Here is an 18,658-nt window from a genome sequence, read left to right as displayed (position 1 = left end):
CATAAGCGCTTGCGTGCTAACGAGGTTTCTGATCTCAACTACAAGGCTTTGCTTCGAACAAACGGTGCATGTTTTGAAGGAAGTTTACAATTAAAGGGAGTTGCAGAACCTTTGTCACCCGATGATGCAGTAAATAAGCAGTATGTTGATCAATGTATTCAAAACATGTACGACAAGACATATATAGATTCTTTGTTTCTTACTATAAATAATCAAATTCATCAACTTTCGTCTCAGTTAAAAATAAACTTTTATACAAAGAAGGAGATAGATGATATCCACAAAAATATAAAAAATGGAAAAGCAACAAATAGTGAACGAGATCCATCGATCGGCAAGAAAAAACTTTAAGCGAAGATCGGTCGTACTAAAAGGAATTGACGATTTATGGCAAGCTGATTTGATCGATTTACAAAAACTTCACACGATTAACAAAAGATACAAATATATATTAACTGTTATTGATACATTTTCGAAGTATGCGTGGTGTATACCTATTAAGTCTAAAACTAAAACGTCAGTAAAAAGTGCATTCGAACTAATTATGAAAACAACTAAACGCATACCTAGAAACTTACAGACGGACTTAGGAAAAGAATTTTATAATAATGAATTTGATTCCTATTTAAAATTCATGAAAATACATCATTATTCAACATATTCAATTAAAAAGGCGTCTATTGTTGAAAGACTGATAAAAACAATTAAGATCAAACTCTATAAATATTTTAGTTTCATTGGTAACTATAAATGGGTTGGTAAACCGTTAGACGATATAGTGAAAGCATATAATCACACTGTACATCGTACAACAAAATTTAAACCTATTGATGTTGATTCAAATAACGAAAAAGAGGTAAAAAAGAACATTAAAAACTCACAATCCAATTTATTCAATGTGTATAGCACTAAGTTGAACAAATTTAATATCGGTGACCATGTGCGTATAAGCAAATATAAAAGTAACTTCTCTAAGGGTTATACACCTAATTGGTCTACAGAACTTTTTGCAATTAAACATGTGAATCACACTAGACCTGTTACATATCATATTGAAGATCAGCGGAAAAACATAATACAGGGTACCTTTTATGAAGAAGAACTTCAAAAAACTAAGTATCCTGATATTTATTTAATAGAAAAGGTCATTAAAAAAAAGGGTAGTAAGTTGTTTGTGAAGTGGTTGGGGCTAAGTGATAGTGAAAATAGTTGGATTGATATAAAAGCCGTTGTGTAATGTATTTAATAAATTGAATTTCTTTAAACGAAATTTGTCATTATTACACCTGATATGAAAGGGAGAGGACTTTTAAATAGTGCTATTAATAATTTACCATTTGAATTACACTTGCCTGGGTATAATTATTGTGGACCAGGTACAAAATTGCATAAAAGGTTACAAAGAGGTGACAAAGGAATTAATGCGCTAGATGACGCGTGTATGAAACACGACATAGCTTATGACAAATATCCTGATTTAGCTGATAGGCATCGCGCTGATTTAGAACTTTACAAAATGGCAAAACGAAGAACTAAGTCGAAAGATAGCGGAATAGGAGAAAAAATAGGCTCTTGGTTAGTGAGCAAAGTTATGAAATCTAAACTAAAGGCTGGCGCAGGTATAAAATCATTCAAAAGCTTTGTGTCCAAGATACGCACTGAGTTAAAAAAGAACCGTAAAATAAAAGGTAATAATATCATGGATCGTGCGATTGTTGCCGCTAAAAAAGTTTATGGTAACAACTCTAAGATACGCTTACCTCGTTTAATACCGATTCCAAAAACGGGAGGTCTGTTACCTTTGATACCTATTTTTGCTGGACTTTCTGCGTTAGGATCATTAGCGGGAGGAGCTGCCGGAATCGCTAAAGCTGTAGGTGATTACAAAGCTGCAAAAAAGAACTTAACTGAATCAGAACGACATAATAAAATGATGGAATCTATTGCATTAGGAAAAGGATTACATATTAAGCCATATAAAAATGGTAGAAGTTTGTGTATAAAAACTTCAAAAAACTAAGTGTTAGGTTACCCAGACGTGCTCTTTCAAATATTGACATCTTAAAACACTCTACAGAGATTCCGCATTTTCGAGGAGTTTATATGAGAGACAGTTTACCAAAGCGTCCTAAAAGAGTAGAATGTGGAATTGTTAACTTGGACAGTTCCAAAAACAATGGAACTCACTGGGTAGCCTATGTCAAAGACAACAGTTATTGTGAATATTTTAATAGTTATGGTGACCTTCCACCTCCGATAGAGCTAAAGAAGTATTTAAATAACTATGATATTTACTATAATTATAACACATACCAAAGGTTTAACACAGTAAATTGTGGGCATTTATGTCTTAAATACTTGAAACAATATTGGTATAAGCGTTTAAATACCCACGATCAATAAACAAATTATCATTCTCACGATGTCGTTCACTTTGTCCATAACCGGATCATCTTCCACTCTGATAACGAACCATTCGCCAGCTCTTCAACTGGAAGGAGAATATGAGTGTGGTCTGTTGTATATATCCACATTTAATTCAATACCTAATATAGACTACAGAAACAATAAATTCTATTACGGAAAAAACAAAGAAATTGAAATTCCTGAAGGATCATATGAGCTTCAAGATATTGGTGATTACCTTAAGGAACACCTTCAAGGATGCTCGTTTTCACTAACATGTAATAATAATACCTTAAAAACATCTATATTATGTTCAGAAAATATTTATTTCGATAAAGAGAGGTCTATTGGTAGCTTACTCGGTTTTGGGTCGGAAGCTATTCAAGCTAATATATTAACAGAATCTCCATATCCTGTTTCCATTCTGTCTACAACCATAGTCCGCATTGAATGTGACATAGTGAGCGGTTCATTTGTTAATGGAAAACCTAGTCATATAATTCACGAGTTTGTGCCTAATGTACCACCGGGTTATCGACTTATAGAAACACCGAAAAACGTAATTTATTTTTCTGTTACTCAAAACAGTTTAAGTTCAATTACAGTAAGAATATTAGACGTTAACAATAATTTAGTTAATTTACGCGGTGAAGAGATTCAGATATATTTACACCTTAGAAAAAAATGATAGACTTCAATAAAACTTCACTCCCAACGAAATTCAGTGCTAGTACTCATCAAGCAATCAAGAAAAGAAGACCTAAAGTGCAACTTACAAAACAAAACAAACAATTCCTCCAAAGCATAGGTTTAATAAAATGAGTATATTAAATTTAACAGAATCTTTCACCTTAGACAACTCAATAGAAAGCTTTGAATATCATTCGTATAAGCCCTACGTAACAAGTTTTAACTTCAACGATGAAATACGCATACCTATTAATCAGCAAGATCTTTACGTACTACCATCGGCAAGTACTTTATACATAGAAGGTACTATAACTGCATTCAATAGAGAAACGAAAGAAGAGGTGAAGTCTGTTCTTTTTACGAATAATCCAATACTCCATCTATTTCAAGACATTCGATACGAACTCAATGGAATCGAAATCGATAAAATTAAAAATGTAGGGGTTACAACTACTATGAAATCTTTTATATCTATGAATGAACTTGAAGCATCGATGTGCAAGTTATGGGGATGGGATATCAGCGGTACAAAAATTTCACATGGATCATTTTCTGTGTCTATACCTTTAAACAAAATTCTCGGGTTTGCTGAGGATTACAACAAAATAGTTATTAATTGTAAGCATGAACTTATTCTTTTAAGATCTAATACTAACTTAAATAGCGTTAAATTAAATGCGAATGAATATATAGACAATATAACTATCTCGAAAATAGTATGGCGCATGCCTCATATTAAGGTGTCTGACCGAGAAAGATTGACCTTACTCAAATGTTTGGAAAGAGATCGCGCAATTCAAATAGCATTTAGGAACTGGGATTTGTATGAATATCCTCTCTTGCCTGAAACGTCAAAACATTCTTGGGCTATCAAAACTTCATCTCAAATTGAGAAACCGCGATACATTATAATCGGATTGAAAACAGCACGAAAAAATGTTGCTGATAAAGATGTAACACACTTTGATCACTGTAACTTGAGAGATGTTAAGGTTTTTTTAAACTCAAGCTACTTTCCTTATGAAAGTTTTGACGTCAGTTTTTCTAGTGAAAAGTTTTCTATATTATATGAGCAGTATGCAAAATTTCAACAGTCTTATTATAACCGTGCTCAAGCACCTTTGCTGACCCCCGAAGATTTTAAAAAGATTGCTCCTTTATTCGTTATTGACTGTTCTCGACAAAACGAAACCTTAAAAACCGCTTCAGTTGATGTGCGAGTTGAATTCGAGTGTGAATCAACTATACCCCCGCAGACGTCGGCTTATTGCTTGATTTTGAATGATAGTATTGTAGAATACAAACCATTAAGTAGTATCACGAAAAAGATATCATAAATAATCATAATGCAGGACTACATATTCGTTGATCTTCAAGGTTTTAAATGGAGTAATAATGAATTCATAATAAAGGAATTTGCGCTCGCTACAAATGAATATACACAAGTTTTTTTGGTAAAGCCGCCATACCCGTTTTCCAGCCTATCTCTAAACGAAAAAAGGCAAGTTACGTGGTTAGAAAAGAATTGCGGCATTTTGTGGCGTGAGGGTTATATTGACCACCGTGAATTTAAAAGAATCATTGTAAACTACTTAAAAGATAAAAAGATTTTCGTAAAGGGAGCAGAAAAAGTTCAATGGGTTAAGCATTTGTCTCCTGGTTGTACTGTTTTAGATTTAGATGAAAAACAAGAATATAGTTTTAGACATTTGCATGAAAAATATTGTATTAAAAGTGAAACCTATAATTGTGTACACCACAATAAATTTTGTGCTTTAAAAAATGTGATATGTATTAAGAAATGGTATTTAGACAATAATTTATGTTTTTTTTGTAAGTAAATGAATAAAATGTATACTAATCAAACAGTTGTTTTATTTTATACCCCTAATATGTTTTAGCACCATCCACGAAGGCACACCCTTCCATTAGTAATATTAATCATTTGCTAGTAAGAAATGGACTTTGGTGTGGAGGGCGCGTTGTCGTGCATGACACTGTGTGTAAACTAAGGAGTGAAACAACAAAATATTCAAACAAATTTATTCAATCTCCACATTTAAAATAATAGAAAATTAGTAACTAAGACTATATCCACACAGTTTTTTCGAAATTTTATTTATTACACTCTCTGCACTATCGACAATTTCATCGAATCCGTCCTCTGCTATGTATTGTGCGCTTAAAATCACGTCTTCGCTTTCTGGCACTTCTTTGTACTCGTTGTCAAGCAAGTTAATTATTTGGATTTTAATTAACCTGTTGCCCCTTCCTGGCTTTTTATTAACCACAAATGATGCAAGCTGTGCTGGAACACTTCGTTTTTGCACTTTATTTACGATTTTGGTTTGCCTTTTTTTAGTTTTCGGTTTCACTATCTTCTCTACTAGGTCGTTGTTGACGTCATCGTCCTCATCATCAGGAAATGGGTTCTGGGCAAACACTTGAGACAAAAATAGAGGAGTGTCTTCTACGTGATCCATTTTACTGTAACAAAATAAAAGAAAACATTATTTGATCTGTTCTTTGTAATATGTTTCATATACTTAACGTTTAAATCTATGAATAGTAAATAAAACTTACCAGCAGATATCAGATGAAAAGCTGTGGATTGATGAGGTTATTCACTGTTATCGTGTACAAATATGTACTTAAAATGAATTACCTAGTTAATGGAAAGGTTGTTTATATACTCAAATAAACCTCGATGTCGGCAACTATAAAACAATGTATTTGGTTGATTTATTATAAATGAAAATATACCCTAACAGAAGTGTAGAGGTATTGTTTTATTATATCTGCTTTGCGTCAATTTCATTTTTTGCAAGCTCATCAAACTACAATGCAATGCTGAGCAATGAACTGCGGCACGAGGTAAATACCTATGTTTTACTCTTGGGATCATGTTACTACTAGATCCGCTAATTTGTTATGCAATTAAAAGTTACAGGATGTAACTTGTCTTCACGGAATATCGCTAGTTGAAACGTACAGTCAAGTCTAATAATATGAATATGCATCGGAACTAGTTAGGAAATAAAAATAAATGTATATGTATAGGTACTATATTATTCAGACTTAGAGGTACTATTCATCAGGGTTTGGATATTAATTAAAAGAAAAAGCGAAATTCTAAGTTTATGTTTATTTCCATAAATTACATTTTCTCAATTAGTGTGTATCATTTACCACTATACAAAGATAATGTTACGTTTATTAACAAACCAATAATATGTACAACTACAAACATTTCAAATCAGATAAGCATGAAATTATGTTGGAGCATATAATGTTTAAAGTTACAGAATAAGTACAATACAGTTAATATTAACTCTCTAAAGCATCTTAAGTTAATTATACAAAGTAATAATATGGTGATAGAAATCGTGATAACATAGCTTTAAGATTTTTAAATATTAAGTATTGAGGTGTGCCCCCAAGCTCGGGTAGATATTTTATCATCAGAAATCATTCGTTTGTCATCATTAGCAGATAATATAATTTTATTAACACTTTGTGTAAATATTTCATGTTTTATCGATCTGAATAAAATATTTTTCTTTTTAATAACATCACCTCTAATCAATGATTTCTCATAATGTCTAATACCAAATTCACGTATAACCGACTTGCTTACGCCTTTAGCTTTTTGTATAACATCTTCGTTAGTTTTAACACAATAAAGCTTAGATCGAAGGCCTACAAATTCGATAATATACTTCCCATCCAATTCGTCCTTGAACAGACCTGGAACTTTCTTGTTCTGAATCGGTAAGCGATGTACATTATCGATACTATAATTACTAGTGTCAAAATAAGGTAATAGAGATGTTTTTAAGTCATTGTAATAGTTCTTAGTCTGTATGTGGTAAATGTAACTATCTGTATCTGTATAGCACAACTGTAATCGATTTCCATACATGGGTTTGAACACTGAATAGTGAAAGTCATACATGTGGCTTTTTGATAGTTCTAGAACCGTGAAACCAATATAAATCGGTTTATCCAACATTACGTGATCACTGCTCATCTGTACCGCAACCAAATTATCACTAAAAATCGATATGCTATGAAAATTAGGACGTGCGATTAATTCTGCAGCCGATGTTTTCTTTTTAGTTAAATTTGTAATATCATTCCACTGATTTACTAATTGAACGTTGACTTTTTTATAATTGTTTTCTAATGTTTTACCAAACAAAGAGTTAATCATGACCTTAAATAGGTCTTGTTCAAATTTCGAGCTAGCTTTTTGACGTAACTTCGTATTAAGATCGATGTACTGTTGTAAATAAGAATCTTGCAAAAATGTGATCACTCTATGTACTTTTTTTATTTTTAACCCATGTTTAAGACAGGTTTTTAAATGCACATAATGAATAACATAAAAGTATTTGTCGTATAAATTAGGTACAAGTTTGCTAGATTTTCCTCCTGGTGGTATACATTTTTCAGGACAAAAAGGCAAGTCGTTGTGTTCTTTGTGCAGATCTTTTGGGTAAATCAAGTCGACTTCTAGTATAAAACCATACTTAGCTTCGTTAGGGACTTGAGTTATATCTAATGCGTCTATTTCATGCTGTTCTAAAAACCTAAAGTTTGACAACGGTAAGTACTGGCACATGCTGTACCCATATAAATTGTTGCAGTCTATGTATATAACATATGAATCGGGTTGTGAAGGGTTGTAACCTGGTATATATTTGTTATTAGCTTTAGCTTGTCTGTGAGGACACAGACAGACACCACCCCTAATTCCGTTTTGAATCATTGATAACATATTAAAATCATCAATCAGCTCCAATTCAACACCAGTTATTAACAACATTGCATCAAATGTTAAGCTAGGCGCTGTCAGATAATAAGCAGGATCCAAACTATAGTTTTTTCTACAAGTATCTCTAAATTTTTCGTAAATATCAGCTAACAGAAGGACATCTGTCTTGAGGTACAGATCAGTGTATTCACCTAAATTTTCGATATTAAACTCTTTCCACACTAAACATGCATGCTCATAGTCTTCGTGAGAAACATTTTCGTTCGAAAGAGAACTGTAGAAACACTTTTCAGGTGGAAGACATTGTTCGTTATAACGCTCCCAATCATTCATGTATTCGTAAGGATAAACACCTTTACGTGTGAGCAATTGAAATTGATTTGATTTTGGGAAAAAACGTCGCAAATGTACAAAATCTTCTCTTTTCATAGTATTTACTAATTTTTCTAAACTGGTACCCAAAAATTTAAAAGAGTCTACAAAACGTAGCTGAAAAAAATCAACCTCAATTGGAATAAACTTCGTGAAGGAAACATAGTTTTCCTTAGTTTTCGCTACTAATTTCATCGTACCGCGCGCCACTCCTAACTTTTTCATAAATAAATGCGCATCGTATCCAGACAAATTGTGAAAATAAATTGGTACAAAAGAAGGTGTTTTAAATCGCAAATTGCAATAACTGTGGGCTGCGCCACGGTAACAACCAGAAATATGACAATGATCTCTAACTTTATCGGAAAACAAGAAATTATTGCATATATGACATCGCGTGGCACTATTGAAACTTATTTCATCGCTAGGGTTGAATTGCATCGGGGTATTTGCATCCAATATTTTTTTGATTTCCGCGATATCTTTATAGATCAAATCTACGAATTTATCAACACAATCAAAACCGCGATATGTAACATATCGATTATAAGCTGAATCAACCGAACACACGACATAATACGCAAACGCGGCAGGCGTATGATGTTGCAAAGTCTCTGTATTATCGCTGCTATGTAAAGTACAGTCAGTTCCGCAATGGCATTCACTTGCTCGAGGCAATATTGACTCAAAATCAGCATAAATTACAAATGGCATATTTTGCTTACGCTCATAGTTTTTAAATTTAATCACTGTTCCCTTTTCTGGAAGCTCAGTGACTATACCACTACACAAATGGTTAGCTAGTTGATCTTCTTTAGAGAAAAATACTAAACACGTTTCACAAAAGTATATTTTTCCATGGTGAGCAGTTATTTGGCTTCTTACAAGACGACTTAAATCTTTGATCAAACAAAAATGTGAACTGATTCCGTTTTCTAATAACAGAAGGTGTATAGTTTTCTTTCTAGTATGATTTTCTGAATTATAAAGAGGCCCGACTATTGTTTTTTCTTTTAATCCGAAAACAATAAACGCAAGGGATGGATTGTATTTTTCAAATATTTTAATATCTGATAATGTCATCGGAAAAGATAGACCTTGAGTATTTAATACGTTGTCAAAATGAGGATAAGATGATACTCGTTCCGGATGATTTTTAGCAGGAAATAAAGCAGCAGTTACGCACCAAGCAAAACAACATTGATCTTTGTTCTGAATATTTACACATGCTTTTTTATTTCGAATAAATTTTGGTATTTCAATAAAGCTTGAACCGTGCAATGGTTGAAATTTATTTATATTGATTTCTAAATGAGAATTATGTAAAAATGTCCACCCGCTATCACGCTCTTGAAACTCCTCCACTTTTTTTTTTAAACTATTTATAACTTCATCATAATAACGCTCAAAATCATAACTTTGGTACAAAACTTTATTTTTCGTACCGAAAGATTTCATGGATTGTGTGTTATTTTTAAATAGCATAAACATTCCAAAGAGTTCAACATTTACTTTTATGCACGTATGCTTCTGAAGCGATTTATTAAAAAGTAGTTTAATTTGATCTCGAATCGAATTCAAGAATATGTCTATAGAACATGAGATTTGATCATTATGAGCTGAAATTCTATAAGTTGCAATGCGATTACGGAATGCTGACTGAATCAAATCTACACCGTCACAGATTTCCTGAATGGAATTACTTTTTGTTTTATGTTTATTACTACGCAAATGACCTACCCATGATTTTTTCTCTACAGTTGTGCTACACGATACACAAAACGGCATTATGAAAAAGAAAAACAATTACGGTGTATTGGGTTGATTACGAAAGTAAGCTAACCCCGTAAGTTACTCCGTATCCGCTTTCATCTGAGTTCTGCTTTTGGAAAAACTACACTTAAAAAAAATCGGAATGAACCCAATACACAATAGTTAAAACAATTTATGAAAAACTATGACTAACCATACACTTTCTATTTTTTTACAGTGTTTTGGAAATAGGTGGTCTCGGAATCTTTAAAAATTTCGTACGCAGTACCAAGGAATGCTTGTGCCTTTTCCCATTCCACGGATTTTGTTTCACATTGAAGTCTAACTGTTACTAATGCCTTTTTGTATCGTTCTAAAGGATCCGTCTCGTTTTGCACGTCTTCTATTTTATAGATCTTCAGGTCAATAAAAAAGTCACCTGATCTTACAGCAGTGCGACGTGATGTACCAGATGATACGCGGCTACCGAACGATGATGTAGTAGACTTTGCGGAGGAAGCAGGTGCACATTTTTCCTCCTGGTTAATAATTTGGAATATATCCGTTCCAATTTTCTTGCTCGCGCTGTAAACAAAAACAAAACATTATTTTATCAAGCGTAAAGTAAGAAACGTAACTAAGTGTGCATATTTAATTTAATAAATAATATCATTGCTCGCACTACATCCAACTAAACGTTTAAATTTAAATTCCAAATTCAGTCAGGAGTATGTAACCAAAAAAATCTACTCGTAATCATATTTTCTTCGAGATAGAATAAACATACAAGCAACAAAAAGAACTCCTAATTGAAAATACCTTAAAGTAGATTGTTGCTCAAAAGTAAGTATGTACATACCTTGTTGTCGTTTTCCTGCGCTTTCCTGCTGATTCACTTGTGCTTGCAGCACTCGTCTTTCGTCTAGGTGAGGGTTGCGGTTGAGGTGTAGCTCGATCAATTTCACACCTGTGAAATTAAGTAAAAAAAAAATACAAATCTCGCAAGCCAGTCTTAGTAGATCAGAGTTAAAAAATGTGTGATAATTACCAAGAAGAAGAAGCGTCAATGTTTTTGTTATGTTTTGTGCTTTTCTTTTTCGGCAGCGGTGACGGGCTTCGTGAACGGATTGACAGCTCGGAATCCGACCTGAAAACACTGATAGTTATAACTTGCGTTAAGAAAATAGAATACTTATATAGAAAATGGTTAGGCACAAAATTAATCAATACTTACATTTTAATTGTTTGAAGGTTTACTGTAGTTCGCGAGGAGTAACAATGTAATTAATTCACCGAACACCGTAGCTATTTATTCAAAAAATGTACTGAGTTGTGCGTTTTGTGCTTCATTTATTATTTTGCAACTGCAGTGTTATGTTAAACCATTATGAGACGTAAAACCTTAGCTACACAAGTGTATAACACAAAAACTAATTAATATAATATTACACTAATTACGTTTTAGTCAAATCACTAAAAATGATTAAAATAACAAGTATCAATTGAAATGTGATGATTATGTATTAGCTAACGCAAAGTATTTTACATCGAAATCATAATGTGGATGTGTTTCAAATAAAATAAAATTAACTTCAAGGTATTTATTTAAGAAATCACATCACTATTCTACCACATATTTCAAACTAAATGGTTATATTTATATCACACTCACAATTAATGACTGTCAAACAACTTAGCAAATAAATACATTTAAGTAGAAATTTATAAGAATTCATGAAAATTATATTTGAATAGCTAACTAGATTAAAAATAGTTTCAAACAATTTTATAAAAATAGTACATATTATGAAACATTAGCTCCCTACTTAGGGAATTGGTTAATTATTATTTATCAAATCCATATTATGTACAATACCTATACTAAATACAATGCATCAACAATTCTCAGAATCACACTCCATGCACATTGCCATATTGCGAAAAATGAAATGCGATCCAACATGCTGTGACTAACAAAACAGAAGGGACATTTTATTACTTCTCAGTAAATTATTATGAACTGATATTTATGTTTATAAAATTGGACTAACATGAGTTTTTACTATATATTTGTAAAGATGAGGTCTTACGACACAAGTTTTGTTAGGTAAAGTTATTATGATTAAACGCATTCTTAAACACCTCTTTAGGATAATAGCAGAAAATATGCAAAAACAACTGAGTGTTAACTAAAGTAGATTTTTATTTTAAGTTAGTCTGTGTTGACAATAGTTTATTTTAGTTTATTATTTTCAAATGTCGATACAGGCAGACTAAATTAAAGTTAATTTTTTGAACAATAAGTGTTATAATAGTATCCATGTTAATTTAAAATTTTATTGTTATAACAAAAGCCTCAAGGAGGTTTATCTTACATAGGTAGAAATAGTTACATCCCTGTTCATTTTATTCTTTGATCTGATATACAATACAACAAACTGGGTGAGGAATATGTGTCGTATGTGTCTTTCACATGTTAACTTATATCATATGAGAAAGACAGAGCTTGAGTTCGATTAATGTTTATAGATGCATGACTTTGGAGTAAATTAAATTGAACTTTATTTTCTATCAATAAGTTTGGTTTTGTGTTAACCTTACTTATCACATCGTCTGTTTTACACTATGCTTGCGAGTTTACCTATAGATAGACATAGTATATAGTTTTATATAAATAATGTGTTTTGAGCTTTATTAGTTTGGGGTACGATTCAAATTTAGCACTAACTAACGCATACAGGAAACATATTTCTATTAAGTGTTATTTAATACGCACCTAAGTACCGCCTTCTGTTTTGCATTCATGTACCTATAAAACTTTAGCTTCAAATAAAAAAGATATCTATTTTCAATCAGTAAGACTGATTTTATTAGATCCTAACTTGATGATTTGTGTGTTTTTTACCACGCTATAATAAACACGTATGTTTCATCATTATACCTTTCTTATGCATATTAGTTTTGAGCTGTAATACGTTTGGGTATGGATGAAATTGGATAAAAACATAATGCTGATCGTAATATCAGAATGACAATATGATCATCCAATCACATTATCAGGTCTACATCGCGCTAATGAAGTTTTCGTAAATGTTTGCATAAATACAATTTACATTGTTATAGCTCTCGGAGAATCCATAGCTGCACAACCGGTAGTTTATGGATACTCTTACCACTTAACGCTGTCAAAGAGCTGGCCACTCTGCGATGTCGACTTGGTAACGCGGTAGCGTGTACGGTGACTAAACCCTGTCAATCAGGTACTGTACATATACACATCAACCTGGTGAGGGTCAAACACAAACTACGCGGTAGCGTGTACGGTGACTAAATCCTGTCAATCAGGTACTGTACATATACAACGGTTCTTCTCATGCTATAACGGTTGATGGCATGGAAAACCACCCACCTACTCACATCAAAGTTTCTGGCCAACTCTGCGATGTGTTTAGTGTGACAAACGCCTCACAATGATAGTTAGTCTAAAGATCCGTTCCTAATGTGTAATTGTGGGTAACCCTCTGCTATCAGAGGCTTAGACGTGTTCTCGACTCCAACCACTTAACCCTGTCAAAGAGCTGGCCTACTCTGCGATGGCGACTTGGTTGGTTTAACGTGACACGTTGCGTTAAGCTTTTGCTTTTTTTAATTAGTAAAAAATTAAATCAGAAATTAACAAGTTGACTTTCAAAGTTAGCGGTGCGATCCAAGTTAAACGCATTAAATTTAGAGCGCACGATTGTAACGAGGGCGTTGAGCACAGTGTTTCGCTTGCAGTATCGGAAACTATTCCCAACATGCGACTCGAACTCTGTCCCACTGTTGGAGAATAAAGTTGATGTATTAAGACTGAATGTCCCAACGTTAGCGTTGTATCATCAGAATGTCGATTAAACGCAATACAATTTCAAGCGCATGATCGGATGAGAGTAACGAACTCGGATTCTGTACCACTGTTGCAGAAGATATGTATTGAGACTTTTACCTCCACGGTTCTGACAACTACGATCAACCATTCGCATATATTGGGCACTTGGTCCACGGAGCGAGCGAGCGAGCGGAGCGAGCTCGACGAGCGAGTGGGCCAAAGTGCCCAATATATACCTACTCGCGCACAATATCGCCTCGTGTGTAATGACCAACTTAGCACACTTGTATCATAATCTACTATTATGGTATTTTTATACATCTTCATTTTTAGTTTTAATCGTGTGTCGATAGATGGCAGTGAATTTACTGTGGTTACAAAATTTACTAAGACAGTACCGCTCTAATCCTATTATATCCTTTTTGGCTTAAACAGACCGGTCTCCACAAACAGCACCCGTTCACGAGTATGACGCGTATCTCAGCCATCGTCTCCCTCAACCTTCATTCGGGAAAGTGGCGACCCGATCAACGACGCTCACCGTAAGCAAAGACTTTTAAGCGCGCATGACATGTTCAAGCTACCTATATTAATAACATTTTTAATAAGAAGTTATTTAATTATTTAATTGAACATTGTTATTATTCTGTCGATGAATTTATAAACAAATGTAAATTGTAATGTTAAATTTTTATTACCTACTCGAATATCAGTTACATAATATACAATTGTACTACTTATTCATTAATTTTATATACCTAAAATCTAATTGGATAATTGTGTATATAATTGCATGAATTACATGAAATTATAAATTAGAATCGTAGTCTGTAAGTTTAGGTTTATAGTATCTTGTACATAGTCAATTTAGTTAGTATAAAAACAATATTTGTACGCCAGTCATGGCAAAAAAAATCAAGAATCGTCCAAAAAAATGAAACACCTTATAAATATACGCTTGTTTGATACAAATAAACATTCATTCATTCATTCATTCATTCATTCAGCTGTAAGACACTGATTGGTACATGCGAAATGAAGTGACAGTCGTGCGTGAGATGCGCTCCAATCACCAAGACGTCAAGGTCGTATCATAACCAGTTCAAAACAAAACCATAACAAATCGTTAGAATCGATCTCCTGGTTACATTAAGGGGCCCACTGACTATCAGTCCGCCGGACGATATCGGCCTGTCAGTTGTTCGGAACTGTCAAATTTTTGTTCTAACTGACAGGCCGATATCGTCCGGCGTACTGATAGTCAGTGCTCTCCTCTACCGTGTTGTACTTTGGGCTAACTATTTTTCATCAAAGAGGTCATCCGTTAATTACGTCAAGAAAATGTGACATGTTGTGACAAGGGGGACGGGGGAGTCGAAAACTTTGTGATGTCAGTTTAACTTCAAATTTAAATCTTCTCGAGGCAGAAGTGTATAGGGTTGTAATATGCCTACTTGAATAATAAACTATCTTTTCTCCTCACTAGCTCGGAAAGCCGTCTATTATCCTTTAAAACAAGCGGGAAAAAACGCATTTTATCCACTAGTGGGGAAAGTAATTTGACCTTGGATGGAGCGTGTTTAAGTAGCTTGACAGATAACAAAACGTAAAACGCTCATAATAATGGTTCGTTCGATATTAATTATCATTAAATAAATGGTTTGAGAATCTAATAAAAAATACCAAATTTAGCTTTATTTAATAATTTTAAGTCGTAAACCTTAAAATTCCATAAGAAACGTTAGATTTTTTATAATGATGTTAAATATAATTCTGAACGCACAAGTTGAGTCGATGCAATTTCAAAACGCATCGTTGACATTTCATACGTCAGAACAGAAATGTCAACAAAATTTTTACTGTTCTTCTCACCGACTCACGTAAAAATCAGAATTTCTAGTGTTTTCTGTTATAATATCGTAAAAAAATTAGTGATTCCAGTGATGAAGATGATCTAACGCCTGTGGATGTTGCACTTTCCTCGCTATAGTGAGGTGAAAAGTTTTGTGTTACACACGGGTGCAAATGTATTTTACTTCTCGTGTGTTGAAACACTTGCTACGCTCAGGATTCTATTTTCGCTTTTCTTTCGCTTGCTCGTGTTTCAATTCCACACTCGCGGGTAAAATACAACTTTGCACCCTTGTATAACAAATAACCATTATTTACATACACGATATATACAGTGGTACTACGTAAACGAAATTAATAACTAGCTTAAATCTAATAAAATTGGCCCTTGAGGCATTGTACCAAGGATGCTGGCGGCATTTCCTCGCTGTATCGCAAATACGTTGTGCGAGGAACCCGCCAGCTCTTCGGTCACCAGTTACGTCAACCAGACGCTTCGCGATTTCTGCATACAACTTGTGCGCGCAGGGACCTAGTTACAACCATAGAGTAACTTATACTAGAGCGGTACTGTCATAGTAAATTTTGTAACCCCAGAAATTCACTGCCATCTGTCGACACACTTTCAAACCAAAAATGAAGATTTATAAAAATACGATAAAATGTATTTAAATATAGATAAATGATTTTTTTTATTTGCATTAATTATTTTGATGATTTTGACCCATGTTCTTTCACTGATATGCGTTAAAATTGTTAAATAACAAACGAAACCGTCAACGCCATCTATACGACTGTAGGCCAAAACTAGTAGCGCCCTCTGAACGAGAATCAAATTTTCTTGATTTTCGAGGCACGTTTTTTTCTTAGACTGTATACATCTATTACGGAGTTATATCTATCTTTGTTACAACTAAAAAAATTGACATGTGAATTTTTGGCAAATGATAATTTGAGTAAAATTGTTAGCGATGTGATACTCTGATAGGTACTTTGGGATTTGTTTTTTGTCCATACATTAGTAAACCCATTTACTTCCTTATATATGTACCTACTTAGTTAAGTACCTATTTAAAATCAGTCTCTAATGAGGCACTACGTTTAAATCAAAGATAGATATAACTCCGTAATAGATGTTTACAGTCTAAGGAAAAAACGTGCCTCGAAAATCACGAAAATTTGATTCTCGTTCAGAGGGCGCCACTAGTTTTGGCCCACTGTCGTATAGATGGCGTTGACTGTTTCGTTTGTTATTTAACAATTTTAACGCATATCAGTCAAAGAACATGGGTCAAAATCATAAAAATAATTAATGCATATAAAAAAAAAATCATCTATTAAATACATTTTATCGTATTTTTATAAATCTTAATTTTAAGTTTTAAAGTGTGTCGACAGATGGCAGTGAATTTACTGGGGTTACAAAATTTACTATGACAGTACCGCTCTAGTATAAGTTACTCTATGGTTTAAATATACATAATCAGTACTGTAATTAATTTTCCTATGATTCTATTGTTCACGTTACAATTATACAGGGCAAATGTGACACATGGTTTATTTCCAATGATTAGCTCATGTCATTTGGTGACAGGGATATATTATTTATGTTAATTATATCTTTAGTGTCCGAAGTTTCGGTTTCGGCAGGTTTCGGCATAAAAATCGAGTCGGCTGAAGATTCGCTTTCGGCCAAAAAACCGCTAAAACTTTCGGCCGCGCCGACGTATACTAACGACATTGTACTTTCGGAAATTTCGGATCGCGTTCAGCTTATTTCCTTGTTATTTTTTTAAATCTGTTATGTGTGTGTGTTCCTTGTTATGTTGTTCTTCTAATTGTAAAAATTTTTTGAATATGACGTTGTACAATTACTACAAATAAAATATATTCTATTCTATTCTATTCTATTCTATTCTAAACTAAATACGGTAAAAACATACATCTTCAATTTATTGGATTGTGGATTTCATTGTTGAAAGTTTTGTTTTTATTTTTAATGTATTTACTAACACATAGCTATAACGTGGTACTAACAATATTGTATGGAATTTTGAATATTCTGAAATAATTTTTTTTTTTAAATTCTTTTTTCAATAAGCGCAACCAAAAAAGACTACAAGGAAATGTCATATGGACTATCATTCTACGCCAGAGGTATAATTTCAAAATCTCGCTACGACTATTTGACATATAGTTGTGTGCGTGACCTCAGCTCTAGTGCCGATAACTTTGTTATTGTTTATTCTCATAAAAAATAAATGGAGATGCATACAATTGAAAAAAAAAACAGCTTCCGTTTGTCAAGTAATAAAGGAGGGGTCCCTTTGTTTGACATAATTATTGAAAGTCATAATGTAATGATTGTCATATTATCATTGGTCATAATTCTGAAACCGTTAACTATTCAGGATTTTCCTCGATTGTCCTATAGATAGGTTAGGTTAGGTTTGTTTTATGGCAATCCTGAAAAGTTACGCGGTTTTGAGAAAAACCAAATTATGACTAACGAAAATGTGGACAAACAATACATTATGACTTAAAATTATATGGGAAACAATAGAGACCCAAGAAAGGAGTCAATAGTGTTATGCAAAACCAAGTTACATAGCTTCTGTTACACATTGGATTGTTTACAAACATTTACCAATGTGTTTGTAATTCTTCTTATGGCTCCTTTACACGTTGGGCCATCAAACTGGCCCACTAAGAGATGGGCCAGCGTGTAGAGAGGGTTGTGGTGTCGGATGGCTTATGGCGGCGGGATGGCGATGGGATGGTCACGGTGTCGGTTTTTCGTCCGCACATCAAAGGTAGTGGGCCAGCGATGGTGCGTACGCAATCTACACGTGGCCCATTCCATAGTGCGCCGTGCTCTCAACCATCGCATGGCCATCTCGCTGGTCCAGCGCTGGGCCATCGTGTAGTGGAGTCATTTGATT

At 33.6% G+C, this 18,658-nt stretch overlaps 2 protein-coding genes across 3 annotated transcripts in view; both read right to left on the bottom strand.

Annotated features, from left to right (window-relative positions):
* LOC134753600 (P protein-like) overlaps positions 1–18,658 on the bottom strand; it is a 96,430-nt gene that overhangs the window by 74,344 nt on the left and 3,428 nt on the right. The window lies entirely within an intron of this gene.
* LOC134753594 (uncharacterized) lies at positions 6,227–11,270 on the bottom strand. Of its 2 annotated transcripts, none has more exons than XM_063689517.1 (4): positions 11,232–11,270; positions 11,046–11,144; positions 10,857–10,964; positions 6,227–10,582 (listed from the first exon to the last, which is right to left on the bottom strand). In XM_063689517.1, the coding sequence occupies exon 4, from the start codon at positions 10,031–10,033 to the stop codon at positions 6,506–6,508; it is 3,528 nt and encodes a 1,175-aa protein (XP_063545587.1). In that variant the 5' UTR covers positions 10,034–10,582; positions 10,857–10,964; positions 11,046–11,144; positions 11,232–11,270; the 3' UTR covers positions 6,227–6,505. The 2 variants fall into 2 exon arrangements, with proteins under 2 accessions (XP_063545587.1, XP_063545586.1); XM_063689516.1 differs by having other exon boundaries at positions 11,046–11,153; positions 11,232–11,261.

Source organism: Cydia strobilella, chromosome 27 (genome assembly GCF_947568885.1).
Source record: "Cydia strobilella chromosome 27, ilCydStro3.1, whole genome shotgun sequence".
NCBI lineage: Eukaryota > Metazoa > Arthropoda > Insecta > Lepidoptera > Tortricidae > Cydia > Cydia strobilella.
The sequence above is the reverse complement of the archived record's forward strand: the minus strand, read 5'-3'. Positions and strand labels throughout refer to the sequence as shown.